Source organism: Calidris pugnax, unplaced genomic scaffold, assembly GCF_001431845.1.
Source record: "Calidris pugnax isolate Ruff unplaced genomic scaffold, ASM143184v1 scaffold639, whole genome shotgun sequence".
NCBI lineage: Eukaryota > Metazoa > Chordata > Aves > Charadriiformes > Scolopacidae > Calidris > Calidris pugnax.
The window spans coordinates 122,448-149,645 of NW_015091443.1; the positions used below are offsets into that span (position 1 = coordinate 122,448).

The following is a 27,198-nucleotide window of genomic DNA, read 5'->3' on the forward strand; positions in this document are numbered from 1 at the left end:
GAGGTCTTGTTCCCTATGCAACTTCAAATCTTTAACCTCTAAATGGCTCTTTCAGGAGCCTGTCTAGCTTTGGTATCCTCCAGGAGGCCCATGAACATGGCTCTTGGAGAGGAGGCACCAACTCAAAGCTTATTCCAAAGCCATGTCTGTCTATATTAGTGAACTGAACTGTACCCAGGAGTGTTTCTGGCACTGGAACAAGATAATTTACAGCACCTAAGTGTCGGAACGCTCTCTGGCACGGCTGTGACACATTTCAGCCAGCACGTTCCCCGGCAGTTCCCCAGCAAACCATTCCCAGCCCCACGTGCAGCCACCAGCTCTCGGAAAGGAGTCGTCCTCCCTGCTCAGAACGTGTGGTTGGAGCAACCTCCTCCAGCTGGACCAGCTCCGGGCAGGAGGTTGGACTGGGAACCTCCAGAGATCCCTCCCACCTACAGGAGAACCATCCAGAGATCTTCAGAGCCAGCTCATGAGTGAGGAGGAAGGACCATTAGCAATTTGCAACAGGGACCGCCACATGCCAGGAGGACTCTGTAACTGCTACAAGTCATGGGGTGTACACGCTCGTAAAGGGACCCACGGGGCCAATGGGGTGAAGGAGGAGAATGGTAATTCTGGCTCCAAATTGAGCCCTTGGGACTTGACTGACGTGTGCGGAGGAAAAAAGGTATGGAGTCCTCCCAGGGGGAGACTGACGTGGGGTGGTGATGGAAACAATTACTAACTGCAGCTGAGAATTAATCATTAATTAATGATACGGCTTCAGACGCTGAAAGGGGGGAAAACACTGGATGGATTTACAAGGTCGTTCATCTGTTGTTTAAACCCGTGGCTGTCACGGCAGAGAGGAGGCGTAAAAATGACAGAGCTCCCAAGGTTTTTTGCAGGACCTTTAAAAAAAACGTGGTTCAAGGTTTGAGTTTGTTGGCAAGAAGGAGAGGAAGCCAACGAAGACAGAATGTGGGCGAGGACAGAAAACTGGGGAAAATATTTAAATTCTTCATGGCTTCCATCATTTCCTGGAACACTCTCCCGATATTTTATGCCGTCCTCGAGGAGGCTGGAGCCCGCGCTTGGGAAGCTCTGCCGTGGTGATGGACGCTGCCAAGGCAGGTGTTGCTGTGGCCCAACCGGCTGCCAAAGCAGCACGCTCCCGAGCTGGCCATGGAGATGGCTGGAAGAGGCACAGTTAATTGAGAAATACGGGCTGGGGCCACGCGGACGTGTCGCGGTGTTGGCCCTGGCGCGGGGGCCAGCACCAGCGTGGAGCACGTGAAGGCCACGTGTGCTGGGCAGGGACACGGAGCTGCCCGGAACGTGAAAAAATAATGCCTTATTCAGCAAAGATCGTCACTCAATCTGCGACAGAACCACCGAGGAGCTGCACTGGGACGGTCACCATGTCCACCTGAGCTCACAAAGCCAAGACATGAAATAATGAACAGTGACACCCCCCCCAAAAGGCTTTGGCTAGCTGTCCCTAGCTGAATCTGTAAAGTTCTCAAATCTCACCTTTTGGGGGCTTTACGAGAAGCTTTATGCAATCGAAACAGCAGGAAGTTGACACCGGTGGAGCAGCCACGGAGTCTCCGGGGTGCATTCTGCAGCAGGAGCACAGTCACCGCTACCAGGCTCTGGAGATGACTTCTACAGCGTCCGCCAGCGGTGACTAAGACAGACCACGTGCTCCTTCGGTGTCCCCAAGAACGGCGCACAAAGTTCTCGCTTTTTCATCCTCTCTTCCTTTGAAAAACTTTCATGTGCCGAAAAATCAAAAGAGAGAATAAACTTCTCTTGGGTGGACTAAGAATAGAAACTCTGCTGCGAGCCGGGGGAGGCAGGGCTCTTCCTGAAGTCTAGTTTCGCCTGGCGGGGCCTGAGGTCACGCTGCAGTCAGCAGTGGGAGGGAGAGGGACAGCATCCTCCGGAGAGTGACTCAGAGCAGGAGGATGGCTCAGCCTCTGACTTGCTCTTCAGAGGACACTGACTGCAGAGAGAGTCACAGAACCACAGAGTCATCGCATCACAGGATGGTTTGGGTGGGAAGGGACCTTTAAAGGCCACCCAGTCCCACCCCCTGCTCTGGGAAGGGACATCTTCAACTAGATGAGGTTGCTCCAAGCCCCCTCCAACCTGCCCTTGAACCCCTCCAGGGATGGGGCAGCCACAGCTTCTCGGGGCAACCTGGGCCAGGCTCTCACCACCCTCAGTTTGAACAATTTCTCCCCAATATCCAGCCTAAATCTCCCCTCTTTCAGTGTCAAACCCTTCTCCCTAAAGACCTAAATCCTCAGAAGGTCACACTCCAAGTCCAATTTTCAGCCATGAAAACGAGTATAGATGGCAAAATACTATTCCCCTCTTGCAGTTAAAATGCCTTAGTCATGTTCCCAGTGCTCCTGTCCCCAGGTAATGAGAACACAGTGAGAACCAACCTGCATTTCTCCAGGACGGGGACAGGAATGGGCGACACTGAGACCAAACTACAGATCTTATGAGAGAGGATAAAGGTCCTAGAAACTGCCAGATGCTGAGTGTCAGCCCCAAACTCCTTTTCCTGCAACACCTCAGACGGTTCCACCACCCAGGAACACCCTGTGGATACTGGATGCTCCCATGGTCCAGCACAAGGACCTGCTCTGAAGGCGCCTGAGCAGGACCATGAACTGCTCCAGGTCAAGGAGCTCGGCAGGGAGAGGACCCTACAGCGTCCCTTCTAGACATTGCCCACGGCCGAGGGCACTGAGCTCTTTTTATTCTGCCTCGTTCCCAGAGAAAGGTTTGTCCCTTCTCTCTCCGCCATCCATCTCCTGATGCTCCTTCTGAAAGACGAGAGCCAGACGTGGACCTCACACGCCACAAAAACATAAGGAAACCTCTCTGGCCATGAACTCTCTCAGAAAACATTACTTTTATGAAGATAATGACTATGACAAAAAACGGAACCAGCCCAAGACCCTCCACGTTTGGGTCCTGTGCAGTGTCACCGACGCCAATGCCACCGGTTGAGACTCTCCCTGAGCGAGAGTCTCAGCCTTCTCCTTCAAAACTAGGTGATTTTGCCAAATGGAGGTGATATCTATATCCAGCTGACAGACACGGCCAAGGCACTAAAGAGAAAGACCATCAGGAAGATGTAAATGTCGCTGACCACAGACCAGCACAACACACACAGTCATAATGAGGATACAGAAATGCCTATTTTACTCTCAATGAACTTAAATCTAACCACCGGATAATAAACAACCTACATGGGTTGATTTCTGTCTCCAAACATCTTCTGTCAATAGCTGTAAAGTGGACAAAATGCATTAAAAGGTGAGTGAGGTGTGTGATGAGAAGGACACAATCCAATGGGGAGCGCAGTTTAAGGAAAGCAGATCTCACCACCAACGTAACACTATGAACTTCTGCACAAACTGCTCAAAGTGCACTTTTTAAGCCCATTTCAGGAAAACTCTGATTACAAATAATTTATTTTGGGATGGAGAAAAAAATGGTTGTGCTCTGATGAAATGTGTAGTTCTTTGGATAAATATATCTATGCTTTATGCAGAAAATGGAAGGCGTAGAGTGCCCTTAACTGGCCATTTCCACTCCCTTTGAAGCCCCAGAGTTATAAATGCTCAGAGGTGAGTCACAGCCGGGTCAGCAACTTTTGCCCAGCATCCCCTGGCGAAGACGAGAGGATGGTACTTACTGACCCAAAATGCTGCTCCAGGGCTGGATCTCGGGGTGGGTGTTTGGGCACCGCTCGTCCATGAGATGGGAGGAATCTTCTCTCTGCTCCCCATGGGCTCCCTCTGCTCCCTGGCACGGGCCTGGGGTGGCTCCTGGCACTAGGGAGGATGCCCACCTTAGCTGTGGGCAATGGGAAGGATGCTCATGGGATTCACCCTGGTCCAAGAGCCCTTGCAAGGGCAGGTTGAGCACCAGCTCCTTTCTTCTGTGCATGTCTAGGACCCTTCTGAGCATCTAGGACAAGAGGAAATGGCCTCAAGTGTCACCAGGAGAGGTTTAGGATGGATATTGGGAGAAATTTCTTCGTGGAAAGGGTTATCAAGCCTTGGAAGAGGCTGCTCAGGGCAGTGATGGAGTCCCCATCCCTGGAGGTAAAAGCCGGGCAGACGTGGTGCTGAGGCACATGGGTCAGTGGTGGGTTTGTCAGTGTTGGGTTGGTGGTTGGACTCCATGAGCTGAAAGGTCCCTTCCAACCTGGACAATTCTATGGTTCTATGTGTGGCCGTGTGAATTCCATGAGCGTGCTTTCCTGAGACAACAAAAAGTAAACCAGGCTTCCACCTTCTCTGTGTGGCCATGTGAATTCCATGAGCGTGCTTTCCCGGGACAACAAAAAGTAAACCAGGCTTCCACCTTTAGTAAAAGGTGAAAAATGTACTGCATCTAAGAGAAATCCAAGGAAGCAGAATCCTCTCCAGATGGAGAGCCTCAGGAGCATCAGCTGCCATGGGGCTTTGAGGCTGGAGAAGTGCTCTCCCCACGTTTGCTGAGACCCAACCCGAGGACCGCAGGCTTGGCAGAAGGCAGTAGGTTGCTCCACGGCCTCACAGCTGCTGGAGGCATGTTGTTAAAAGCAAGCTTCTCGTGTCCCGGCAAAGCTCCTTTGATCTTCGGAAGGAGTGGCTCACCAGCTAATTAATAACACATGGGCAGGGAGCATGACGCACCATGAGAGGCTCTGATGTGATGCTGCGGTCTGTCCGTGAGCTGCAAACAGCCACGGGGAGGTGACCTGAAAGGCTTCGTCCCCTCAGCGTGAAAGAGCAGCGGGGTCCCCAGGAACACCCCCACAGCTTCTCTCCCCCTGCTCCGGACCATGTCTTCTGATGGAAACCTCCCCGCTGGATCATCCAGGGGATAGCACGCAGCACGATGTCCGTGGTGGGGCATCACCCAGGCACAGGACACACACTGACCACTGGGGTCAAACGTCCTGCCGCTGATAGGAAATGTCTTGCTGTTCCAGAGCAGACAGGTCCCTGTGGATTTTGTTCCCAGGATGATAACATGAGCTGCTCCTCCTCTTCTCCAGGACCCTACACAGGGAAGTAAGAACGGGGCATATCCCTGCTGAGCTGGAGGACGGTAACGAAGAAATCGAGCGTCATCGCCCCAAACCTGAGTCAGAGGCACCTTTTTTGTGTCTTCTTGGGTCAAGCAGCAGCAAAAAAAGCTCTCTTTCTTTGAAAGAAAAAAAACCACTGGGAATAAAAACTGTCGTCAGCTCCCATCCACAGCACCAAGCATATGCTGTTTGGTAACACGTTCCTGTAGGAAGCATCACTTGAGAGAAGACGCGTCACGAGAAGCACAGACTGGCACCCAATGGCTTCTGCCCCTTCCAGTCTGGTGCCTCGGGCAGAGCAGGGAACTTCCTTAAATTTCCTTCTCCGATGGTTCACAGAACCCTCAGCAGACTCATGGAGCTGGCAGCCGGACGGCACACACGGCTGCAGATGGCACAGACTGACCAGCTCCACTCTATTTTGGGGTCTCCCCTCTGGGTAGAGCAGTGGCTGCTGCCTGGGCTGAGCTGGTGGCCCCAGGGAGCAGAGGTGTCAGGCAGCACACAATGCACCCCATAAACACCAGCTCCTTAAAAATATAAACTCTTCCCCTTATTCCCTTTCCTAGGGAAACCCAATGCCTGCAGCCTTGACGTTCTCCATCATCATTCCATGCTGCTCTTGGTTTCAGAAACGTCCCCTGCTGTCTCACCAGCTCCCCTGTGTCCCTCGTGGCCACCTCGCAGTTTTAAGAGGAAGCGGATCACCCTGCTCTGGTTTGAATAAAAGCTGGGCTTGGCTGTGATGGGCTGGCAGATTGCAGATGGGGATGCAGAAGAACTTGGGCCTTGGTAGTCACCAGCCCTTCAGCAGATGGGTCTCCCTGTGGTACTGACACATCCAGGAGCAAGAACGGGGATGGGATAAGATACATGAATCCTGGCAGAGGGGCTTAGCTCCCAACTCCAAGCACTTGAACGTGGGTGGCTTGAAGGCCAGTACAGCAGCGTGGCTGGACATCATCCACATCATCAAATCTCTTAAGAGGTTTCACTGATGACATCCAGGGCCATGATCAATAAAGTCTCCAAAACTCATGAATTCTAATAGTCTTTAGTCAACTGCTGTTTTTGAGGGCAGTACAGAGTGGGGAACGACCTTCTAGACATCAAGCCTGATCTCCTCTTCCCACGAATAACCACATCAATTAATTGTGCTATACACCTATCGAGAGCTTTCCCTGGGAGGGGGGCTGGACACAATGGAGCTCAGAGCTCCTGCCTGTTTCCTCCTGATGGTCTTGGCCAAAGTCTACTTCCACACTCAAAGGAGATGATCATAGAATCATGCAATGGTTTGGGTGGGAAGGGCCCTTAAAGCCCCCCCAGTGCCACCCCCTGCCCTGGGCAGGGACACCTCCCACCACACCAGGGTGCTCCAAGCCCCCTCCAACCTGCCCTTGAACCCCTCCAGGGATGGGGCAGCCACAGCTTCTCGGGCCAACCTGGGCCAGGCTCTCACCACCCTCAACGTGAAACATTTCTCCCTTAGATCTACCCCAAATCTCCCCTCTTTTAGTTCAAAACCATCACCTCTTGTCCTCTCACAACAGGCCCCTATTTCACTGCTGTTTTAATTCTTCGTGGATTTAAGCACATCTGCTTTGGGCTTGCAAAACCATTGGGATATTTACAGTAGTCAGACCAAATCACAAATACAATACAAGGGTTTCTCTCCAAACCCAATTTGGATTACATGATGATTTTAGTAGTTAGAACAACTTTCATTTCACTTTGATAAATAAAAGCCCCAAGAGGTTTTGGTCTGAAAGCACCATGAAAGGCCAAATCTACAGCTGGAACAGATATTTCATACAACTGGGCTCTTAGGTAAGACTATTATGATCTGGCACTAGGGGTAAATTGATTCCAGGTAGGGTTTTTTTTCCCCATTTCTGTAGTACAGTGTAATATTTACACCGGTGTGTGACTCTGGGGAGTATTTTGCTGGTTTTGATGACTGGGCTGTAAATATGTGCTGTCACATCGCAGCACAAGGGGAAGCCATCTCCATGATGGCAAACACAACATCTGAGCCAGCAAATACCAAACCCTGTCTTTCCAAGGCCCTGAATTCATCATGTTTCTTTAATAATAACCAGCATCTGTTATTTCCTAGGTTTCTTTCTCTTACTCCTAGCACGCTTCAGATCAGCTGTAACTACAACGAAAACAACAACAAAAAAGGAAAGCAAAACACACAGCTCAAAGGTTTTACCCTTTGGGGAGCACCACAAATGGTCCCATTTGGCCACCAGCTCGGTGGCCAGCGGGGAGGACACCCGGCCACGTTCCAGCTGACCTACAGAGGACCTAGAGGAAGCTCAGCAAAGATCTCCCCGCAGTTGCTCGCCCTGGGGTGCTTTGTAAGGAAAACTGACTCAACACCCGTGTTACGACGGCGAGGTAGACGCCAAAACACAAACCCCAGCTCACCGGGGGCATGTCACTAACTGGGACCTTGGTGACACAAACGCTGGTGTGTCGTGTTGACAGTGAGGGGGCTGTGTCTTCTCCTGGCTCTTTCATTCGCCCGGAGTCGGGAGTGCAAAAGTGTATTTGTGGGCTGGGGAAATAAAGAACAAATTGGAGAGAGGCCAATAACGCAGAAGAAACTACCGACTTCAAAAAGATAAAAGTTTACAGCACAGTTAGTAAAAGAGTGATTTATGCCCGAAGGGATCATTTTGTTGTATCGGGCCATACCTAAGCCCTTGTGCTGCGTGTAACATGCTTTAACAAGATGTTTCGGGACTCCCTTTGAAAAAAGACAACCCTTATAAAGAGACGAGGTGGAAAAAGGGATCGCTCCTTACAAAGGGAAAGGGCCAAAACCCAGCGATAACGTCTGGGCAACAGATGAGGAAACCAGCCCCAAATTGCTGCCAGCTGGGAGCAACCTTTGCCCACTGAAATGAATTTCATGTGAGGTCAAGAAATCCCAAACTGCCATTTCCTCATTACTATTAATAAGGGCCAGGTGCTGTATAAAGCAGCACTGGATCCAGATGTCCTCCACGTGGCTTTGATTACCCTTCGAGGACGGGATAATGATAGGAGGGAAAGTATTACGGATGCACACACAGAAAACATGTTTAATATTAATTTCTGCGCATCAGCGGCATTATACACCTTCCACCCCAGGGAATGTCCGTGGGGCAGCTATGGGGATGGCACCCCTGCGAGGTGTGGAGCAGGTAACCATAGAACCGTGGAATCACCCAGGTTGGAAGGGACCTTCGTCCTTTAGGATGAAGTTATGGCATCCACAGCTGCAACGGGGGCTCCTGCTGTATTTCCTGGGACGGTGCAGGAGCAGCAACCCTCTCCTCCAGCCACGGCCAAGACACGGGCAATGGCTCTCATTTGAATTTCATCGACATCTCCTTGGCTCGTCTTGAAAGGCTAAAAAAGTCTCAGTTTTCCCTGTCTCTGAAATGGACGCACTCGATTTAATAAAGAGAGAGGTGAAAATGTGCGGTTCTGTACTTTGGTTAAGACTAAAATGCTATGGAAAAGCTAAAACTAAAATGCTATGGAAAAGCTAAACATATCCGCTATTTATGGCACCGAACAGTTGTATTTGGGCCCCAACCCAGTGCTAGAGCAGAGAAGAAGGAATTAGTAACTGCAGAGAATTTAGCATCAGGCTGGATCGCATCCTGGGGGAGGAGCGTGCGTGCGCCGCCTGCACTCACTTAAAAGCCTATTTACATCCTAGAGCAGGTCCTCAACGACCAAGTGAAGAAAACACTGTTTTAGAAGAGCCAGCACAGCTATGAAATTCAGCAATAAATATTTCACATCCTGGACTCTACACAGATCATCATTTAACCAACTATAACCCATGCTGGAAGGAAATATGGTAAAATAAATAAATTATTCCAGAGCTCTGTCTTCTGGCTTTCACTCTTGCCAAACTCATCACCACCGTCACGTTTCTCAGGGACTAAACAAACATCAAGTAAAATCAGATCTTGCCAAAAACCAAATGCAAATCCTCGTGGCGCATCTCTCCCGTCACCTTAACAGTGTCTCCACATCGGAAACACAACATCTACAGGCTCACGGACATCTGTCCCCAAATGGGGCAACAAACAGTTTGGTGGAAACATCTATGTGACATGAGAAACACCACCAAGGCGCCACAGTGAAGGCTCAGGAGCAAGCGAGAAAGGACAGAAACACTCACGTGGTGGGAGAAGATCTTCAACAAACCCCCCGCTCTGACCTTGCGTGTGGGACCTTTCCTGGTGACTGATGAAATGCTCCCAGAGGATAAGCCCAGTGTTGAGTCCATGGGTCTCAACAGTCACTGACTCTGCAGAGACATCGCTCGTCGGCTTCTATAACCGTCTTTCTGCTCTGCCCTTAAACTGTCCTTCTCGTGCTGCCCCAAAGGGACACGCACCAAACCACGTCCCTGTCCCCTGACCCACAGGTCACCATGTCTTTTCTGTTCTTCCCCACATCTCAGCTCCATCTCCCCTCTCTCAGTGTCCAACCATTCCCCCTCCTCCTAGGGCTCCCCTCCCTCAGCCAGAGTCCCTCCCCAGCTTTCCTGGAGCCCCCCTTCTTGAGGGACTGGCAGGGGCTGGAAGGTCTCCCCAGAGCCTTCTCACCATGCTCCACTGGTGTGGCGAGAAGGATTTTCCTTCTCTTCAGAAAGAAACCAGGTCTTGTGCAGACACCAGCTTCACACCTCAGTCTACATTTCACCTCATTCCTCCCATCGTGATGGGAAGCACCACCACGTCATTCAGGGATTTGTCTCTTACCTGACACTCAGCCACCACCAGACAGTGTGATTCATCAGAGCAAAGAGACTTCCAAGAAATTAATCCTGATGCATTTCCACGGCTATTCCCTGCCAAGCCTTACTCCTCATACCCCAAAAGTCATCTGCTAGGGGTGGTAAGCGGAGGGTAAGGTCTTCCTCACCACCAATACCTGAAGTCAGCACAGACCCAGCCCTCCTTTCTGAAATGTCCACTGCCAGACAAACTCCATAGGTAGGGAGGTCTTGTTCCCTATGCAACTTCAAATCTTTAACCTCTAAATGGCTCTTTCAGGAGCCTGTCTAGCTTTGGTATCCTCCAGGAGGCCCATGAACATGGCTCTTGGAGAGGAGGCACCAACTCAAAGCTTATTCCAAAGCCATGTCTGTCTATATTAGTGAACTGAACTGTACCCAGGAGTGTTTCTGGCACTGGAACAAGATAATTTACAGCACCTAAGTGTCGGAACGCTCTCTGGCACGGCTGTGACACATTTCAGCCAGCACGTTCCCCGGCAGTTCCCCAGCAAACCATTCCCAGCCCCACGTGCAGCCACCAGCTCTCGGAGGCCAAGAAAAACCCGCGAGCATGGAGGCTGGCATCTTCCTGCCCGTTACCCTCAGCCTCACAGAATTTTTCCGTGTGCATTTATGAACGCAGCCGGAGCCTCCACACCACAATACTTGCCACCTTCACCAGAGCTGCCAGCGTGGTGGGCAACCAGATTTGGTTTCCTTAAATTTATCCAGAATAGGGCAGTTTTGTCTTATTCTACATCACACTCCTGGGACCATTCACTCCTACCCTCCAGAAGGTGGTCTTCCCCCTATTTCAGAAAAGTTTTTTGGTTATGAGTATAAATCAGTGTCATTCAAGCCAGTTGGGTCATGTACAGCTGGCAGACACAACCCACCCCTGCCGAGAGGTTGCAGCTCATCCACAGAGACCTCCGGCACACCCTGCAGATGAATGAGGCCCTGCAGTGTTGAGCCATTAGGAGGAATTCTTCATATTTTTGTTAAAATGCGTCAGTATGTGATGGTGGGAGTCACCCAGATGTGATCCCCTCCGGAGAGGCGTATGGGACCCTTGGCTGATGCAAGAACCAAACAGCGCTCTCAGATTCAGATATCAACACGATGAGACTCTTTCATCTCAGGGCTCTTCAAAGGTAGGAATTCTCCACTTGCAGGTTTCTCCATCTCTTGGGAAGGGACACAGGTACCATCCTGGCTTGCTGTAGGGGCTCAGCTTTGCTACAGCCATTGGGTAAGAAGGTTCACCTCGTTAAAGGCTGCCCTTGCACTCCTCAAGCTGCCTGAAAGGTACCATCTACGGACTCTGAATCATCTGAACGATGGGAGGAAAATGGGAACTCCTGATTCCTGCTCCATGAGATTAAGGGGAAACCCTCCCACGACTCCACGGGGATTGTTGGGTGAGAGCGTGTCCACTTCTCCTGATGGGTAACACAACCTCAGAATTCAGGAGCCCGCTCTGCTCTGCCATGTCATGCGGTTCCCACCATCTTCTGAGAGGAAGAGGTTTCCACGCCAGCGTTTAAGCGCTCCCATGTGAGCCCCTCTGCTGTGAAGCCACTGCTGTGCCTGTTTGGCATTAGAGAAGTTCTCTCGTGTTGGGAGTACGAGCGCTTGATGCTCTTCTGGATTTGTTGTATGAAATGTACTACACGCCAAAGACATCATACATGTGATGTACATCTTTGTGAATTCCCCTAACGTTCTTCTGAGTACTGAGCAGTACCGCTCCGATGGCTGTTCATGAGCACTGAGCAGTACCGCTCCGATGGCTGTTCATTTGACTATAAAACAAAGAGGTTTTAATATTTAGCAGATTATTTAAGGCTCTCACCAGCTGCGACACGAAAACAGTCCTGTTGTAAATTAGGATCTACGCTGGCAAAGATCTTTATTAGCTGGGACACAACAATCTTAGGAGCAGTAGAGAATAGCGTGGTGGACTATGAATACCATGTCCCTTAACGCTCCGTTACTGGAAGAATATCAATAATATCTCTGCCCAAAGCTCTGCTCCTCAAGGGTGTGACCAAGACCGGCCCCGTGGATCCCAAGGGATGGTCCTGCAAAGGGAATGACTGTACAGAAACTCTCAAAATCTTTACAGATTGACTCGAAACGTGGACTTTCCAGAAAGTGGACCAGAAATAGTGGCTCTCTCCTGATACAAACTCCTTACGGCTTGCCATGATTTTCTGACCAACACTGGCCAAGTAGCTTCTAGGCCCCCTGAGGACATTTTTGTGACTGGAGTTGGGCTCTCAGATGCCACTGATTTCCAGCTTTAGCAGCGAAGGGAAATCAGAACTTCCCGATGTGGGCGCTGGTGCCGCTGCTCTTGATGCCAGATCTGGATCAGTGACTTTGCCTGTCACTCACCTTAACCATTCATGTAAATTCATGTTGCCACCACATAACCAACCCACCTCATCAAAGGTTGAGATGACCACCACTTTACATCACTAAGGGCATTCTCTTCCACAGGACTCAGGTGGTGCTCCACATTTTCCCTCATACATGGTCCTGCTGTTTCTGGACTGGTCCGTAGACCTTTGCGAGGTACTAACCAGGCCAAGCTCTTCTCTAACTTCTTTTCCCAGATCCATGCCCGTGGACACAAGGACAGGACTGGTTGAGCACACAGTAGATGGGTTGTCTCTCCTACCTACTGCAGGGTTTTATACACATGCAGAGGGAAGATGCGAGTCTGGAGCCACCAAACCCAGTAGAGGTTCTAAAGGACAGTGGGATGTTTGATAATATTTTTAAAGTTTTTCAGTTGGCCATGTTTTTTCAGCCCACACTCTCACAGACATTCAGCCTGTTATTCAAGTATTTCTGTTATTGGAGCACATGGATGTCCATCAAGTCCTGAAGACATCGGGAAGCCAGTCTATGGTTCAATGAGTTCTTCTGGACTTCAGGCTGGAGATACACCACTATGTCCTTTCCAGAACAGTGCAGATACCAACACAGTGTATGATGTGTAGGGTTGTCATCAGCCACGTGAAGTCCAGCTGGAGGCCAGTGTGGTGTGCCTCAAGTTTTGATACTGGAGCCAGTACTGTCTAACTTCTCCAGCAACGGCCTAGATGATAGGACAGCACAGACCCTCAACAAGTCTACAGACAACACAAAAGTGGGAGGAGTGGTTGATACATCAGATTGTTGTGCTGCCATTCAGAGGGACCTTGAAACACTGGAGAAATGGGCAGAGAGGGACCTCACCAAGTTCAACACAGGGAGCAAAGCCCTGGTCCTGGGAGGGAATAACCTTCTGACTGTCTGGAAAGCAGCTCAACAAAAAAAGATGTTGGGGTCCTGCAGAGAAATTGAACACAAACCAGCAATGTACCCTTCCAGCAAAGAAAGTCAACGGCATCCTGGGCTGTGCTGGGAAGAGCGTTGGCTGCAAATGGAGGGAGATGATCCTTCCCCTCAACTCAGCATTGGTTAGGCTGCATCTGGAGTGTTGAGTCCAGCTCTGGACCACCCAGTATGAGAAAGATTTGGAGCAAGACTGGAGCAAGCCCAAGGAAGAGCCAAAAAGATGTTTAAGGAACCAGTGGATCTGCCTTGCGGGGAGAGGCTGAAGGAGTTGGGACTGTTTAGCTTCAAGAAAAGAAGGCTCAGGTGGACCTTATCAGTGCATACAAATTCCTAACATCAGGAAGTGCAGAAACCAGAGCCAGACCCTTCTCAGTGGTATCCAGTGACGGGACCAGAGGCAGCAGAATGGAAATAGAGGCACAAATGGAAACATAGGAAATTCCCTTTAAACAGAAAGAAAAAAACGTTCTTATGGTGAGGGCACTGAAGCACTAGAACCAGTCGCCCAGAGAGGCTGTGAAGTCTCCATCTTTGGAGATCCTCAGACCCTGACGGGACAAGGTCCTGAGAGGTTTGGAGGGGCTGGACTAGATGATCTCCAGAGGTGCCTGCCCACCTCAGCTATTTCATGATTTCTGGGTGTTTCTCAGCCAAGTGGAGCACCGTATCCTGGGATTTCCAGCTTTCTCAGGTGCTTCAAGCTACTTCAGCCCACCAAACGTAAGGAGGTGAAGTTTCAATTCCTACACCTCAGCAACGTGTCCTTTGGTTGGTCAAAATCTGCCTTCTTGGGTCTCAAATCCTTTTTGGCTCATCCATCACAGACTCCAACAGAATGGGACTGGACAGAACGCCAATGTGTTGATGTTATTTTAGCAGCCAGTTTTGGCTCGCTTATCCTCCTACTGACACGGTGCTCCAGGGAAAGCAGGGAAGTAAATTTGGGCAAATTTCTCTTCTGATCTCATATTTACCCTTCTTCTTTATCCATAATCAATAAGAACATAACGGCGCAGGAAAAACAAGCTGAAATAATGCTGCATTTCCACGCAGATGATTATTCCTAGCAGTGACATTGCACATTAGAAGCTGGAGGACAGGGACGGCCGGCAGTGTCTTGGTTGTTCCCCTTCCTCCAGGAGATTCCCTGAAGATCGCTGCCTCATGCTGCAATCTGGTCCTTTCACTAAGACAGGGAATTCCTGCAAGGTGCCGCAGCAAACCCAGGGATAAACCTTCACGGGCAGCACCAACTAGAGAAGAACCCGGCTCCAACAGAAGATACGCACTTACCACCATCATCTTCTTAAATTGATGTCACAACTTCAATAAAAGGTCATTCAGGAGTCAGCAACATCCCATTTCAGCGCGTGTAGCACTGAAGCATTTTCAGCAATAGCAGTTACCCAGAAATATATATTTCCTTACCAAAAATAAGTCACCAGAATTTCCGATTCACGTATCGAATTTCCAACTCGGGTATCTGACAAATAACATGTAACCCCCTCCCCAACAGTAGGAAACACAGGATTCACCTTCATTAAAGCTTTGTGCATACAGAAAAGCGTGTTCCAAAATGCTGCGGATTTGTTGTGCTGGAGGGAAGACACTGAACATCTGGCTATTTCCGAGAAAAGCAAAAGGGCTCCCTCTGGAGTGGGCTCCGGAATCAGCACAGGATTCGGGATTTCGGAGGCGGGCAGAGAAAATGAACATCAGCAACAAAGCAAATGCGTTCTTGTCTCTGGTTAGTTTACTCATCCTGTTTACAACGAGCACACTGGGACTAATTCAAGGAGACTATATCATGACTGAATGATATGGATCCATGCCCGGAATATTAAGTCATTAATTAGTTTTCATGCATGGACTTGTACATGGCGAGGAGGCAAAGCGAAGGATTCCTGAAGAGACAAGAAAGCTTTCTGAGCATTTAAAATGCGCCAAAGAATTTCCAGCAAAATATATTATGAAGCCAGCTGAGAATCCACATTTTCAAGCCTGCATGATCATGCACAATTCTATAAAAACCTAACGAATGCAGCCACCGGTTGTGTACCCACAGCAATAAACTTAATTTCAAAGGGAGAGGGGAACAGCTTTAAGGACACACACAAAAACATGCGCTACTGGAGACTGACGAGCGCTGCCTTCGAATTTACAAGTGAGAACGACCTCACATTCCCAGGGTTTATTTGCATACAAGCCAATTAACAGAGAATTATAATTTCATGCAGAAAGAAAAGATCACCTACAGACTGAAGTCAACTTACTGCCTGCTTTTGCTCTTCTTCCTACAAACGTTGGCAAAAGAAAAAAGGTGAAGAGAGAAAAGAGGACAGATTAATTATTGTACGACAAGGAAACACACACAAAACACACACAACAGACCCACCGGAGGAACAGAACACGGCAAATTGTAGGAACATCTGCAGAGAGGGAGGGAAACGAGGGCGATGGGGACAAGGGCCGCGGTGCGAAAGCAGAGGTGCCATCTGCTCCCTTCCCAAAAGAAGGCTCTGGTCTAAAATGGCCTTTGGTGTTGGCCAAAGTCATGGGGTAGATGTCACAGCACGGACATCTTGGGACATCCCCTCCTCTGCACAGAACCTTCACTGGCTTCACTTCTCCTACCCTGGACTCCCTCGCTGTCCTCAAGGCAAGGAACATCAAACCACCATCCTCTAAAGACTGGAAAGACCATCTGGAGAGTGCACCCACCACACGGCGTTCGCTTCCCCGTGAGCACGAATCTGCCACCACAGAGACCCCAACTGTCATCCCCTGAGAGGCAAAACATCACCTCCTTGGTGCGAGAGAGCCCATGGCCACCAGGCCTGCAGGGACCTCTGCAGATGGGGCTCCAAAGGGTTAATTAATGAGGGGATGGCAACGGGGTGGGAGCCTGGGGGGCAAGAGCACCACAGATGCTGAGTAAGGACAAAGATGAAGGGAAAAAATGCCCTTTGTTGCAACGGTTTGTCAGTATGGATCTCTGCTAATTGGAAAGACCAAAAAAGGTGAAATACGGATGGGTTTATCCTCTTCTGAAGCAGAGCCTCGTACAGCGCCCTCCTGCCGGGGCAGCGGGGCCACATTCTGCCTTCAGCTCTAGGAGTGTCCCTGGGAATGAGCAAGGTATCATGGAGTCCAGGGTTTCTTTCCCAATTCTGAAGTTTTCATAGATTTTGCCCTCACGTGTACAGCACCCCTTGAGTCCCGTGGGCTGCTCTTGCACGGAACCTCAGTGCAGAGGGCAGCAGGACCACCAATGAGCACGTCTGCCCAGAAATTCAGGTCATGGAGATAAAATTCACAGAATGAAAGCTCCTTCTGGCATTGAAATCCATGGACCCATTTATCCACCTTCCCTCACTTATATCCTGCAGGATTAGAATCATAGAATCATGGAAGCAGATGTGTAACCATCAACCAGAACCTGTCCCTCCATTCAGAGCAGCTCCTTCTCACTGACCGCTGTAGAAGATGTTTTCCTCACCGTGTGCTGAGGGCTCTGCAGAGGTATCTGGGAACGACCGTGGAGAATTCCACATTTCCGAGCACATGCTTTTGGGTTCTTTTTCTCCCAAGATGTGGGGTTCTTCCAGGTGCATATTTTGGCATTGATAAAGCAGAAGGAGACTCAGCATCAGCAGCGCTGCCCTCCCCGCACTCCCAGGTGTTCCCAGTCCTTCCTCCCACTGGCACTGGGACTCACAGGACCAGATGGTGAGAAAAGTCAGGGGAAAGATCTTAAACGATCTCCACTCCACAAAAAAAAAAGTTGTTAGCTTGAAAAACGAGGCTTTAGCATTAATTGCAGATGTGAAAAAGCCCTCTCAGGAGGCGTGGAGCTTTGCTAGAAGGACCGAGCAGTTATTAGATAAATCATCACATCAGCCAGTGAGGAAATTACCGTTGAGGAAATGGAAACAGTGAAATGGGATATGTCTGCTGAGTATCCGTGTAGCTGGAAGCAAAAGCCCTGCAAGAAGGCAGCCGATCAACGCTGAGGACTACTTATGAGAGAGAGCTAAAGGCCCGAGGTGTGTCTCAGAAGACTTTGGGGAAAAAGGGAAACATCAGAGCAGGACACTAATCACAGGGGTTGGATCACCTCCCAGTTGAGAGCCCTTCTGTGCTCCAAGGCCAACTGTCACAGCATGGGAAGATGGGATGAACCTCCCAAGAACATCCATGTCCTTCCAGATGCTGCCTTCCCTCTCTCTCCTCTTTTTACCCAGGGAGCGGAGGCACCAAACTTTCCAGATAACCAAAGTGAGGTAAAGCTGAATCCAGCTCTAAATGGTGAAGGCAGCATTAAAAATGTAAAAAATACCACATAAGAAAATGGAAAAAACCATAAAAGCTTAACAGCTGATGTAAATTATAAATGAAAATTTTTGAAGTGCACCAAATGACGAGAGGAGCTAAAACGTTGCGGGACAAATTGGTGTCTGGCAGGGCTAAAAACCACCAAACGGAGACTTTGAAATGAAGACAAACATCAAAAACAAAACAAAGCCTTGGGGTGACGTATGCTGCCTCGTGAAGGTCACGGTGAAATTCTTACTGTGGGAAGAGGAATTAGTATTTCTGTTCTGTGTTTGACTAATAGTACTTTCCCCTGGTAGTTTCTACCAGCAAACAGTGAAGGACTTTCCACTAATAACGAGAAAAGGTGTTAAAAAGTATTTACTAGAAATAATATTTTTAGAGCAGCAGGTCTGGGCAGCCTGCAGCTGGGATTCTGAAAACAATCCCGTGAGGAGTTATCTGCTCCGGTGACGGCAATTTCTATCAGATCTCGGAACACCCAGGGCTGGAAGGTGCTGTGTTGTGCTGATATTCAAAAAGAGAAGTAAAACAACTTAAATGAGCATAAACATCCTACCCTGCCATTAGTTTATGCAAAGGAAGAGAAATGTGGATAGGAGACTCAACCAAGAAGTGATACACGGAGCGTTATGACTTCATGGAAAAGAGGTCTCGCCAAACAGATCTGATTTTGCCATTTGAATGCATCACACGTTTGGCTTCCAAAGGAACTGAGCAGATGTAATGTATTTTCATATTTGCAGTTCCTTTAGAGGCCAAACTTGTAACACGTTGTTGTTAACCAGTTAGTGCTGCAAAAAACAAATAAGGCCCCTGACACAGGGCAGGATCTGGGTAACTGAGACCTTTCAAAGAGCACTCACTGGTGCAGAAAGGCAGAAACAGCGACGAAGAGCAACGAAACCCCTCCCGTGGCTCTCTGCAGAGCGCTGATTCACAGAAGTATTCAACGTAGTTTTGGTTTTTTCCCAACTAAAGAAATGATATTAAAAACCTGGAGAAGGCAAAGAAATTAAGCGTGACGAGGGCTGCAGCACAGCGAGCGCTGTGGGAAGCGCGGAGCAGCTCTACCTGTTTCACTCCTTTAAGAGAGAAGATTGAGAAGCGCCTTCGCTGAGATGAGTAAGTATCTGCGTAGGAAAAAACCAGGGGTGCTAAAGTATTCCTTAATTTAATGGAGGGAGAACCGCATGTACCGGAGCCAATGGGTGTAAACTGAAGCTAAATACATTAAAACTGAAAATGAGGCATAAATTTTTAACTGTGGAAGCAAATTGACATTGGCAGTGAATTCTCCATTTTCGATTTCCTCAGCCCCAGAACAGATGTCTCTCTGGAAGAAGCTTTAATCAAGAAGCAGCTGCCAGGCTCCATGGAAAGCAGGGAAGGGGAAAGGCAAGGAACCGTGGGGAAACCAAAGAACTGCAGTCCCAGGCTCGGGGGCAGGTCGGGTTGGAGGGGACCTTGGGTGGCCCCAGGACCAGCCTCCTGCTCAGCCCAGGTTGCTCAGAGCCTCCAAAGATGGAGAAGGAACAGCCTCCCCGGGCCCCCGCTCCACTGCTGGAGCATCCTCATGAGGAAGAACCTTCTCCTTGTATCCAGCCTTATTTGCCCATGTAGTTTTTAAACAAATTTGGGAACCAAGGGAGTTAACAAAAAGATACTAGAGTCATATGGCAGGGGATTGGAACTAGATGATCTTTAAGGTCCCTTCCAACCCAAACCATTCTGTGATTCTATGATTCTATAAATGAAAAGTCTAGTAAGAGCCAGCTCCTAAATGAACCTTCTGTATAACACAGCCCAGAAGACGTCATTACGGTTCTGTCAAGCTCATAACTGAACTGTGTGACTCAACCTGGCGAGTGGGTCCTAAAAACATCAGTTTATCGCATGTGAGTCAGCTACGGCTCCCTTCCCTGTTCCAAAATCCTCTCTCCTCCCTCCCATGTCTTCCCAGTTGCAGCATCTGCCATTCATGCTCGTGTTCTCTTCCCTCTGCAGCACCCTCCACAATCTCCTCATCGAGCTGTTACTGACACCAATGTCTTCTGCTGCTCCACACAATGGTCCATGTGTCCAGCCAGCCAGGTGGGAGGGACCAAATACTGTTTGGGCAGTTGGGAGAGGAGAGTGCGATGGCCAAGGAGGCAGTTGAGGGGACCAAGCTCCGCAGGTCACTCTGGTGCAGGAGCAGGACATCTGAGAAGGGTAGTCCACCTGGCCTTCATGGCATCCCAGGTGGAAGAAGGGAAAGCCAAGCCAGCCGACAGAACAGCCCTTCACCCAAACAAGATGATGGCACTTACAGCAGGTGATTGGAAGAACTCATTTGTGAAGGTTTATGAGAGCTTTGGAATGAACAGGGTCTCCAGGAAACTCCCATTAGAGCTTGTCTCTGGCTCAGAGCAGATGTCCAAACTCGTTCTGGTCCTCAAATGTGTGCAAGAAAAATGCTCAGGCCACGGTCACCTGAACCACAAACTGTTTCTGATGCAACAACTTTTTATACTTTCCTAAATCTGTAATTTACTTTTGGATGCCCGTTTTCAGCGATATCACACTTCAACTTACAAAGATTTTGGGTCTGCTGAAATCACGGTGAATTCAGCAAGCAAGACAGACATTAACAGGAAAAAGAATCACAGTGTGCAGAACCACTGACTTAAAAAAAACAACTTCCCAAACATAAATACTAAGGATGTGCTTGTCTGCACAGGGAAACTGAATCAAGCCGCCCCTCTGTGTGCATTGACCATGGCCTTTTGCATCCACATCCTCTTCCAGAAGAGTCCTACTCTTCAAGTGAGACCAATATTTTGCCGTTCACTTTCTAGAGAGGCTTTTGTCCAATTCAGAGAAGGGAAAGAATAAAGGCACAACAGTATTTCAGACACAGTCATCTGCCGTGAGCTCAACTCTAGCAGGACTCTACAAAAAATAACAACGGACCCTCATCAGAAATCCAACCATCAGCTTCTGGTACAGCCCAGAGCCAATGCCGTCACTCTCCAAAGCACCAAACCTCCCCGGAGGCTGCAGGGACAGTGTTGTGTCCCCTGGGGACACGCAGCACCACGGCCCCGGGCAGTGATTACAGTTCCCACTTTATTCTCCAGTTCAAGTAGGGAAAATTGAGTTACTACCCGGAGCAGCCCGCAGCTCATCACAAACCCAGCACTCCTTTACAGCCTGCCAAATCTTATGGTTCTTGGTATTTCAACCCAAGCAGCAGCAGAGGAACCTGAAAGCCCGTCACCCACCCGCAGCGACGCGCAGAGCCAGCACAGGAATGGCTTTTTGCAAATTCCTTCTGTTCCTCCTGAAGAATTGACAAGGGCAGGGCTCAAAGCGGGGCTCTGGGGGCAGAGGGAGGGAATTCCCGACCTGGGGAAGGGGAGGACACGCCGTGTTTCCCACAGGAGATGCCTCACCTTGAGCAGCTTCATCAGCCCTTCCAGCTGCACCATCAGCTCCCTCCGGCTCTCCTGCAGCGCAGACATCCTCTGCTCCAGCTCATCCTTCCTCTGCCTGCTCCAGGGGCACGGAAGAAAGAGTCAGAAAATAACACTTTGGGGTATTTCAAAGCCACTTCAGGAAATCCATCCAGATATAACCGTGTCTTTGGTGTCCATCACTCCCCCCCGCTTCCAATTTCAAAAAAAATAGAGCAAAGCACAGGACAATGACCATGAAAGCTCAATATAACAACCAGGCTTTTCACTAAAAATCCAGAAATCTGCACTCAGTAGTAGGAAGCCCTTTTAGAGAGCACTGCTTTTCGAGCAAAAAAGGCTGCTTTTTTCTTCCTTTTAAGAACTCTCTTCGTGTCAGACCCAGGCGTCCCGCAGAGCTCTCAGACAGGCAGGAATGAGCTACGGGAGGGGAAAAAATAGAGAAAAGGCTGGAGGTGTGTGGAAGGAGCAGCCATCACCTCTCTGGACGGAGCCTCGGCACAGCCATTTCTGTCCCAAAAGTGACAGACCATCTTGGACATATTCCCTCTGCCAGAACCCAGGTCACAGGAACGGGAGATAATTGACCTCCCCTTTCCCTGGCATCAGAAAACCACTGTACTTCTGCAGATGCCTACTTAAAAGACATGACTGTTTGGGGTTTTTTTTATATTAAAAAAAAAAAAAGAAGCAACCAATACAAAAAGAAATTCAATGATGAACGTCAGCGTGTCAGAAGTCCAGTATCTCATATGATTTAAGAAATGCTGGGCCCCGCTTTAAGAAAAAAACCTAAAAGGCATAAAACAAAGAGGGTGATGGCCCCCAGCACCAAATCTGCCCGAGTTTTGGGGGTTTCTTTTACCGTAGCAGCCGGAGCTCAGCCAGTAAGGTGGGGTTCTGCTGGGCTTTCTCGGGGGTGGGCTGAGAGGCTTGCTCATGTTCCAGCCTGAGGCGCTGGATTTCTTGCAGGATCTCTCTGTAGAAAAAACAGAGGGAGGATTAAAGAGGAAAAAGCTCAGCCCTGGCTTAAATGCCCTTCTAGTGCTCTTTTTTGGCCTAAATGCAGCAATTCCATTGGAGTGGGACCAGCACAGACCCAGACCCATGACATGGAATTCAATGCAGTCCTGGAAATTGCTGTAATGCACACAGAAAATGTATTACTCGATAATAAAAAGTATGAAATCACCCAAGTGCCATATGCTGGTGATGTTTCTCCAAAACCTGCCGTGTGGAATGGGCTGGGGGACTGCTCCAAGAGGGAAAAAGCCCCATTTCCAGCAGAATGGGTACGGGATGTGCTGCGGGAAGGGCTCAGATGCAGCACCGTTGGCACCCCCAGCCAGTTCCTGTCCCCCTGCCCCGACCAGGGCTCCCGGCAGGACCAGGGGGAAGAGCAGCTCATAGTCCTCGAGGTCTCACCAAGGGAAGGGAGTCAGCCAGGTTTGGGTAGCTGGAGGTGAGGGAAGGCAGCGCCCACAGCCAAGGAGCCGCTTATTAAAATGGAAATGAAAACCTCCTGAGGGCGAAGATTATAATCTCTAATTTCTATCTCTAACCCTCTGCTGCTCTTCTCCAAAACTGCTGAGCTGCTCCCTTTGCAGGGTTCTGTCCCAGCACTGATTGAGATCTCCCTGTGATCTCCAGGAATGATTTCAAGCACCCGCAAGGTCCCTCAGCAGCGAAGTGAAGGCTGCCAGGACGGAGCTGCTCTCCAGGAACTGGTTCTCCTCCAAACCCATTCCAAGCAGGGTTGGTACCTGCTCTGCTGAGGGCACCTTGGCCGGGGCCGTACAGGCAGCGAGCTCAGACACGCTGTGAGTGTGGCTCCCAGGAGAGCACATCACCAGGCTACCGGGGAGGCTCTGTGGGCAACCCACAGCCCACTGGTGCCGTACGGCTGGGGCCAGAGAAACACCAACTCGAGACGTGGGCGCTGAGAAGCGGTAAGTGCAAATGTAACACCGTGATAAAAACAGCTCCATCTCTCAACAGTCCCTCTGCAGCAAGAAAAATCATTGAATCACAGAGTGGTTTGGGTGGGAAAGGACCTCAAAGCCCCGATCTCTCAACAGTCCCTCCACAGCAAGAAAATCATTGAATCACAGAGTGGTTTGGGCGGGAAGGGACCTCAAACCCCCCCAGTGCCACCCCCTGCCCTGGGCAGGGAGACCTCCCACCACACCAGGTTGCTCCAAGCCCCCTCCAACCTGCCCTTCAACCCCTCCAGGGATGGGGCAGCCACAGCTTCTCGGGGCAACCTGGGCCAGGCTCTCACCACCCTCAGTTTGAACAATTTCTCCCCAATATCCCGCCTAAATCTCCCCTCTTTCAGTGTCCAACCCTTCCCCCTCCTCCTAGGGCTCCCCTCCCTCAGCCAGAGTCCCTCCCCAGCTTTCCTGGAGCCCCCCTTCTTTAGGGACTGGAAGGGGCTCCAAGGTCTCCCCGGAGCCTTCTCTTCTCCAGGCTGACCCCCCCCAGCTCTCTCAGCCCCCCCTCCCAGCAGAGGGGCTCCAGCCCTCCCAGCACAGGTTGCCAGCCCATGGCCAGAAGAAGGAAACCATCTCCTACAGCCCATCTCCTATTTCTTCCAGCCCTCCTGGTTTCTTCAGACAGTTTTGTTTTCCAGCAAAAACAACCCTCATTCTTCTCAAGCTGAATTTACCGACCCCCTCCAGCTCTCCAACCTGCCTGCTCCACTGCTTCTCAGCTGATTTATTTCCCTGCTGTGAGAAGTTTGCTGGGGCTGCAGGGAGCGAGGCAGCTCCCGGGGCTCAGCGCCAGCAGAGATGATGTTAAGAAGATCAGAGGAGAAGATCAACCCTCTCCCCGGGGAAGGAGGGCACCGCACCCGCACCCAGCTCCCTGGGTAGGGAGCCAGCTACACCTCCCCACAAAAGATGTAGGAAAACAACCTGGTTAATAGAATACAAAAGGTTAAAAACAACACAGCGCAAAGACTAAAGGTTCTTCTCCCCTCAAATGTTGTTCCGAAAACAATAGTGATCAAAGCTGGCTTTTTACCTGTTTTTGTTTTCCAGCTCCGCTATCAGCTGCCTTTGTTGTTTATTGGCGTCAAAGCTGAACCCCAGGTCTGTTGGTGGGCGAGGCTGGTGGGTGAGGAACAGAGAAAAATTAGGCAAAATATTCATTACCCGTTACCGCAGATGATGGGTTTGGATCCAGCCCCATATTTCCCGGGTGCGACACCTACAGCCCGGGCTGAAAAACCCTGAAAACGGCTGTGCTGAGACAGGGGCACACTGAGACCTGGTTTTACAGCTGGATCTCAGGGTGGTCCTCACTCTGCAGAATTTTATTGGCCTTTTTCTTTTTTTTTTTTAAGACCTTCAGAACCCCCCTTCTGTACCTGTCTGTTCCCAACACACCGACAGCCCTCCCTGGGAAGAGACGCAGTTATACCTTTGTCATGGAGCCTTTTAGTGAACCCCCAACCTCCCCCCACACCAGCTGCTGAAGAAAAGTTAGAACAACTTAGAGTTTATGAAGAGGATTATTCACAGATATTAAATTTAAGCATGGTCACCGCCGCGGGGAAATCTAATTCTTCTCAACCCCTCAAAAGCATCAACTGAAATAAGGTCGCTGAATAAATGCATTTTCCTGGTGAGTCCTGACCTTTGTGGCCCCTGTGTCGGGCACACCTTTCACCAGCAGCCATCACCCTGCTGGGAAAAGGACCAAGAACCTGCAGTTCCTGGAGAACCTCCTGGCAGCCAGGCTGGATGGTGAAGAAGCCAAATAGATGGACCAAAGAGAGAGAGAGAGAGAAGAATTACAGGGTCTGGACCAGCACTTCACCTGCCCATCACTGTGGTATCACAGTCACCTTTGTGATCCACAGACAAAGAAGAAGAGGAAACAAGCAACACAAATAGTTCCTGTAACTGGTATATCCAGGAGAAGAAGAAACTCCCCAAGAACCCAGCTGCAGATACATCCTGCAACGATGTACAACAGGAAATCTGGTTTACTTGTTCTTTCTTTATTTAAAAATATAGCTATTAAATAATGCCTAATGCCTAAAAGAAAAGTTACATGAAGGGAACATTACAAATATTATTTAGGTTGTAGGTAAAGTAGCTTTAATTAGATGAAATGATGATAGGTTTTAGCAGTGCTTAACGTTAAGGGAAGAAGAGCAACCACACACTGTTTTCAAAAAAGAGCAACGTGGGCAAGAACCTAATTATTGTAACTCATCCACATAACTCAACCTAATTATCCACTCATCCATAATCGAGTTTTATCTTGTATTTATTAGGTGCTCGTGCTTTTCCTGGCAGCAAGGCTGCACCGGTCAGCAGAGTCCTGCCAAGAGCCCACTGTCCCAGAGGACCTCTGCTGCCCACTGTGATGGGTCGCTCTTCATCGGGAAGCAGCAGGAACATCTGGGGCTCACAGGCCAGATATCAACCCGTGTTTGGGCAAATCAACCTGCCCGGGTCTGTCAGCAGGAATCTGGGGGGATGTGGGGGTGTGCCAACAGCAGAAAATGGGGGAAAAAAGAGGTGAGGTAGAGCAGGTGGGAGAGGAGATGATGGAGGAATTGGGTTGGAGAAAGGGAGATGAGTGTGTGGGATGCTGGTAACAGAGGGCCTAGGGCTGCTCTCTATATAGGGCTGTACATACATATAGTCACCTAAAATAAACGTCATCCCCCTTCTCGTAAAAGCACGTGGTCCCTTACCCACAGAACCACCTCTACTCAAGTAACGGGGCAGCGCTGAGGGGGGATCCGCTACGTACACACAGGGAGTTTGTGAGGGACAGGGGGACAGGGCTCTGGGGACACGGGAGATCACTTTCAGCCCCCACTTTTATCAAAAAGAGGGTGCTTGATAGGAAATACCAGATGATTTTTTTTTACCTCGGACCGATCATCTGAACAGATCAGCAGAGGGAGACAGACAGATGAAGCTGCGAAGTTCCAAGCTGTGATTTACACCAAGCTTTCCCTTCATTTCTTCTCGTTATTCATCTAGTCACCTTCTCCCTCGTTTGCTCTCTCGTTAACCGGGTTGGGGGCCCAGCCAACAGCTACTCCAGTGCCCAGCACTCCCCTGCCACCAAACCGTGGGGCCAAGCACAGCCCTGAGAGACACAAACTGAGTAAAAGGCGTTTTGTCTCCTGGAAGCAAAAGAGAGCAGCCCATGTTCCCCAGCACCATGGCAACCCATCTTTTGAACACCTCCAGTGATGGTGCCTCAACCACTTCCCTGGGCAGCCCATTCCAATGCTTGATAACCCTTTCCGTGTAAAAATTTTTCCTACTATCCAACCTGAACCTCCTCTGGCACAACTGGAGGCCGTTTCCTCTAGTCCTGTCACCTGTGACTTGGGAGAATGATTCTATGATTCTATGAAACTGGCTTAGATTTCAAGAATTAACTCTGAGAACTGCCTCAAGTTATTCAGTCCCAGTCAGACTCCCAGGGCAGGTGTTTCCCCCAGGAATGTCAATGGGATGTCTTTGGGTTGGTGGCGAGTGGCAGCCACAAGCCTGCAGAAGGCAGCCCTAGCGCTTTATCTGTTTGAGAAAAATCAGAAACTGATGGGTCGAATCAGACCCTTTGCCACAGAACCCAACGTACAGCTTCCAGCAGCGACCACTGCCAACTGCTTCAAAGACACTTAGGAGGAGGTGAGAGCCCACCTCGCTGGAAAGGACTCGGCAGGATTTATATGACAAATGGGAAATGAAAGGGTGCACAGGAGGAGGCGAGAGCCCACCTCGCTGGAAAGGACTCAGCGAGATTTATATGACAAATGGGAAATGAAAGGGTGACCGAGGACACTGACGTTAAGATGCTTCTCCAGCCACGGTGACACGTCACAGAAGAGAATTACAGAGTCATGGAACGGGTCAGCGGTGGGTTTGTCAGTGCTGGGTTGATGGTTGGACTCCACGGAAAGGTCCCTTCCAACCCAGACAATTCTATGATTCCATGATTCTGTGACTCCCTGGTTCTAAGCCGAGCTGCTCCTGGGCAGATCCTGGGTGGAAAGGCTGGGAAAGGGCAGGTGAGATTCCCGGGAAGCACCGGGGAGCATCGCTCCGGCAAACGCTGCCCTGCGGAGAGGGGCACCTCCCTCCCAGCTGGAACACAATTATTCTATGGAACTGCAGCACATTCTTAATTGC

The 27,198-nt window shown here is 49.8% G+C and overlaps 1 protein-coding gene across 6 annotated transcripts in view; it reads right to left on the bottom strand.

The window, feature by feature from the left end:
* The window catches only part of DTNB (dystrobrevin beta), a 138,915-nt gene that overhangs the window by 46,242 nt on the left and 65,475 nt on the right, over positions 1-27,198 (bottom strand). For 3 of the 6 annotated variants that reach the window (XM_014961572.1, XM_014961569.1, XM_014961568.1), the window contains 4 exons: positions 24,056-24,141; positions 21,894-22,007; positions 21,008-21,104; positions 15,509-15,529 (listed from right to left, as the gene is read on the bottom strand). In XM_014961572.1, coding sequence (XP_014817058.1) covers positions 15,509-15,529; positions 21,008-21,104; positions 21,894-22,007; positions 24,056-24,141 — 318 coding nt within the window. The remainder of the gene's footprint in view (positions 1-15,508; positions 15,530-21,007; positions 21,105-21,893; positions 22,008-24,055; positions 24,142-27,198) is intronic. The other 3 variants (XM_014961573.1, XM_014961571.1, XM_014961570.1) reach the window with 1 other exon arrangement.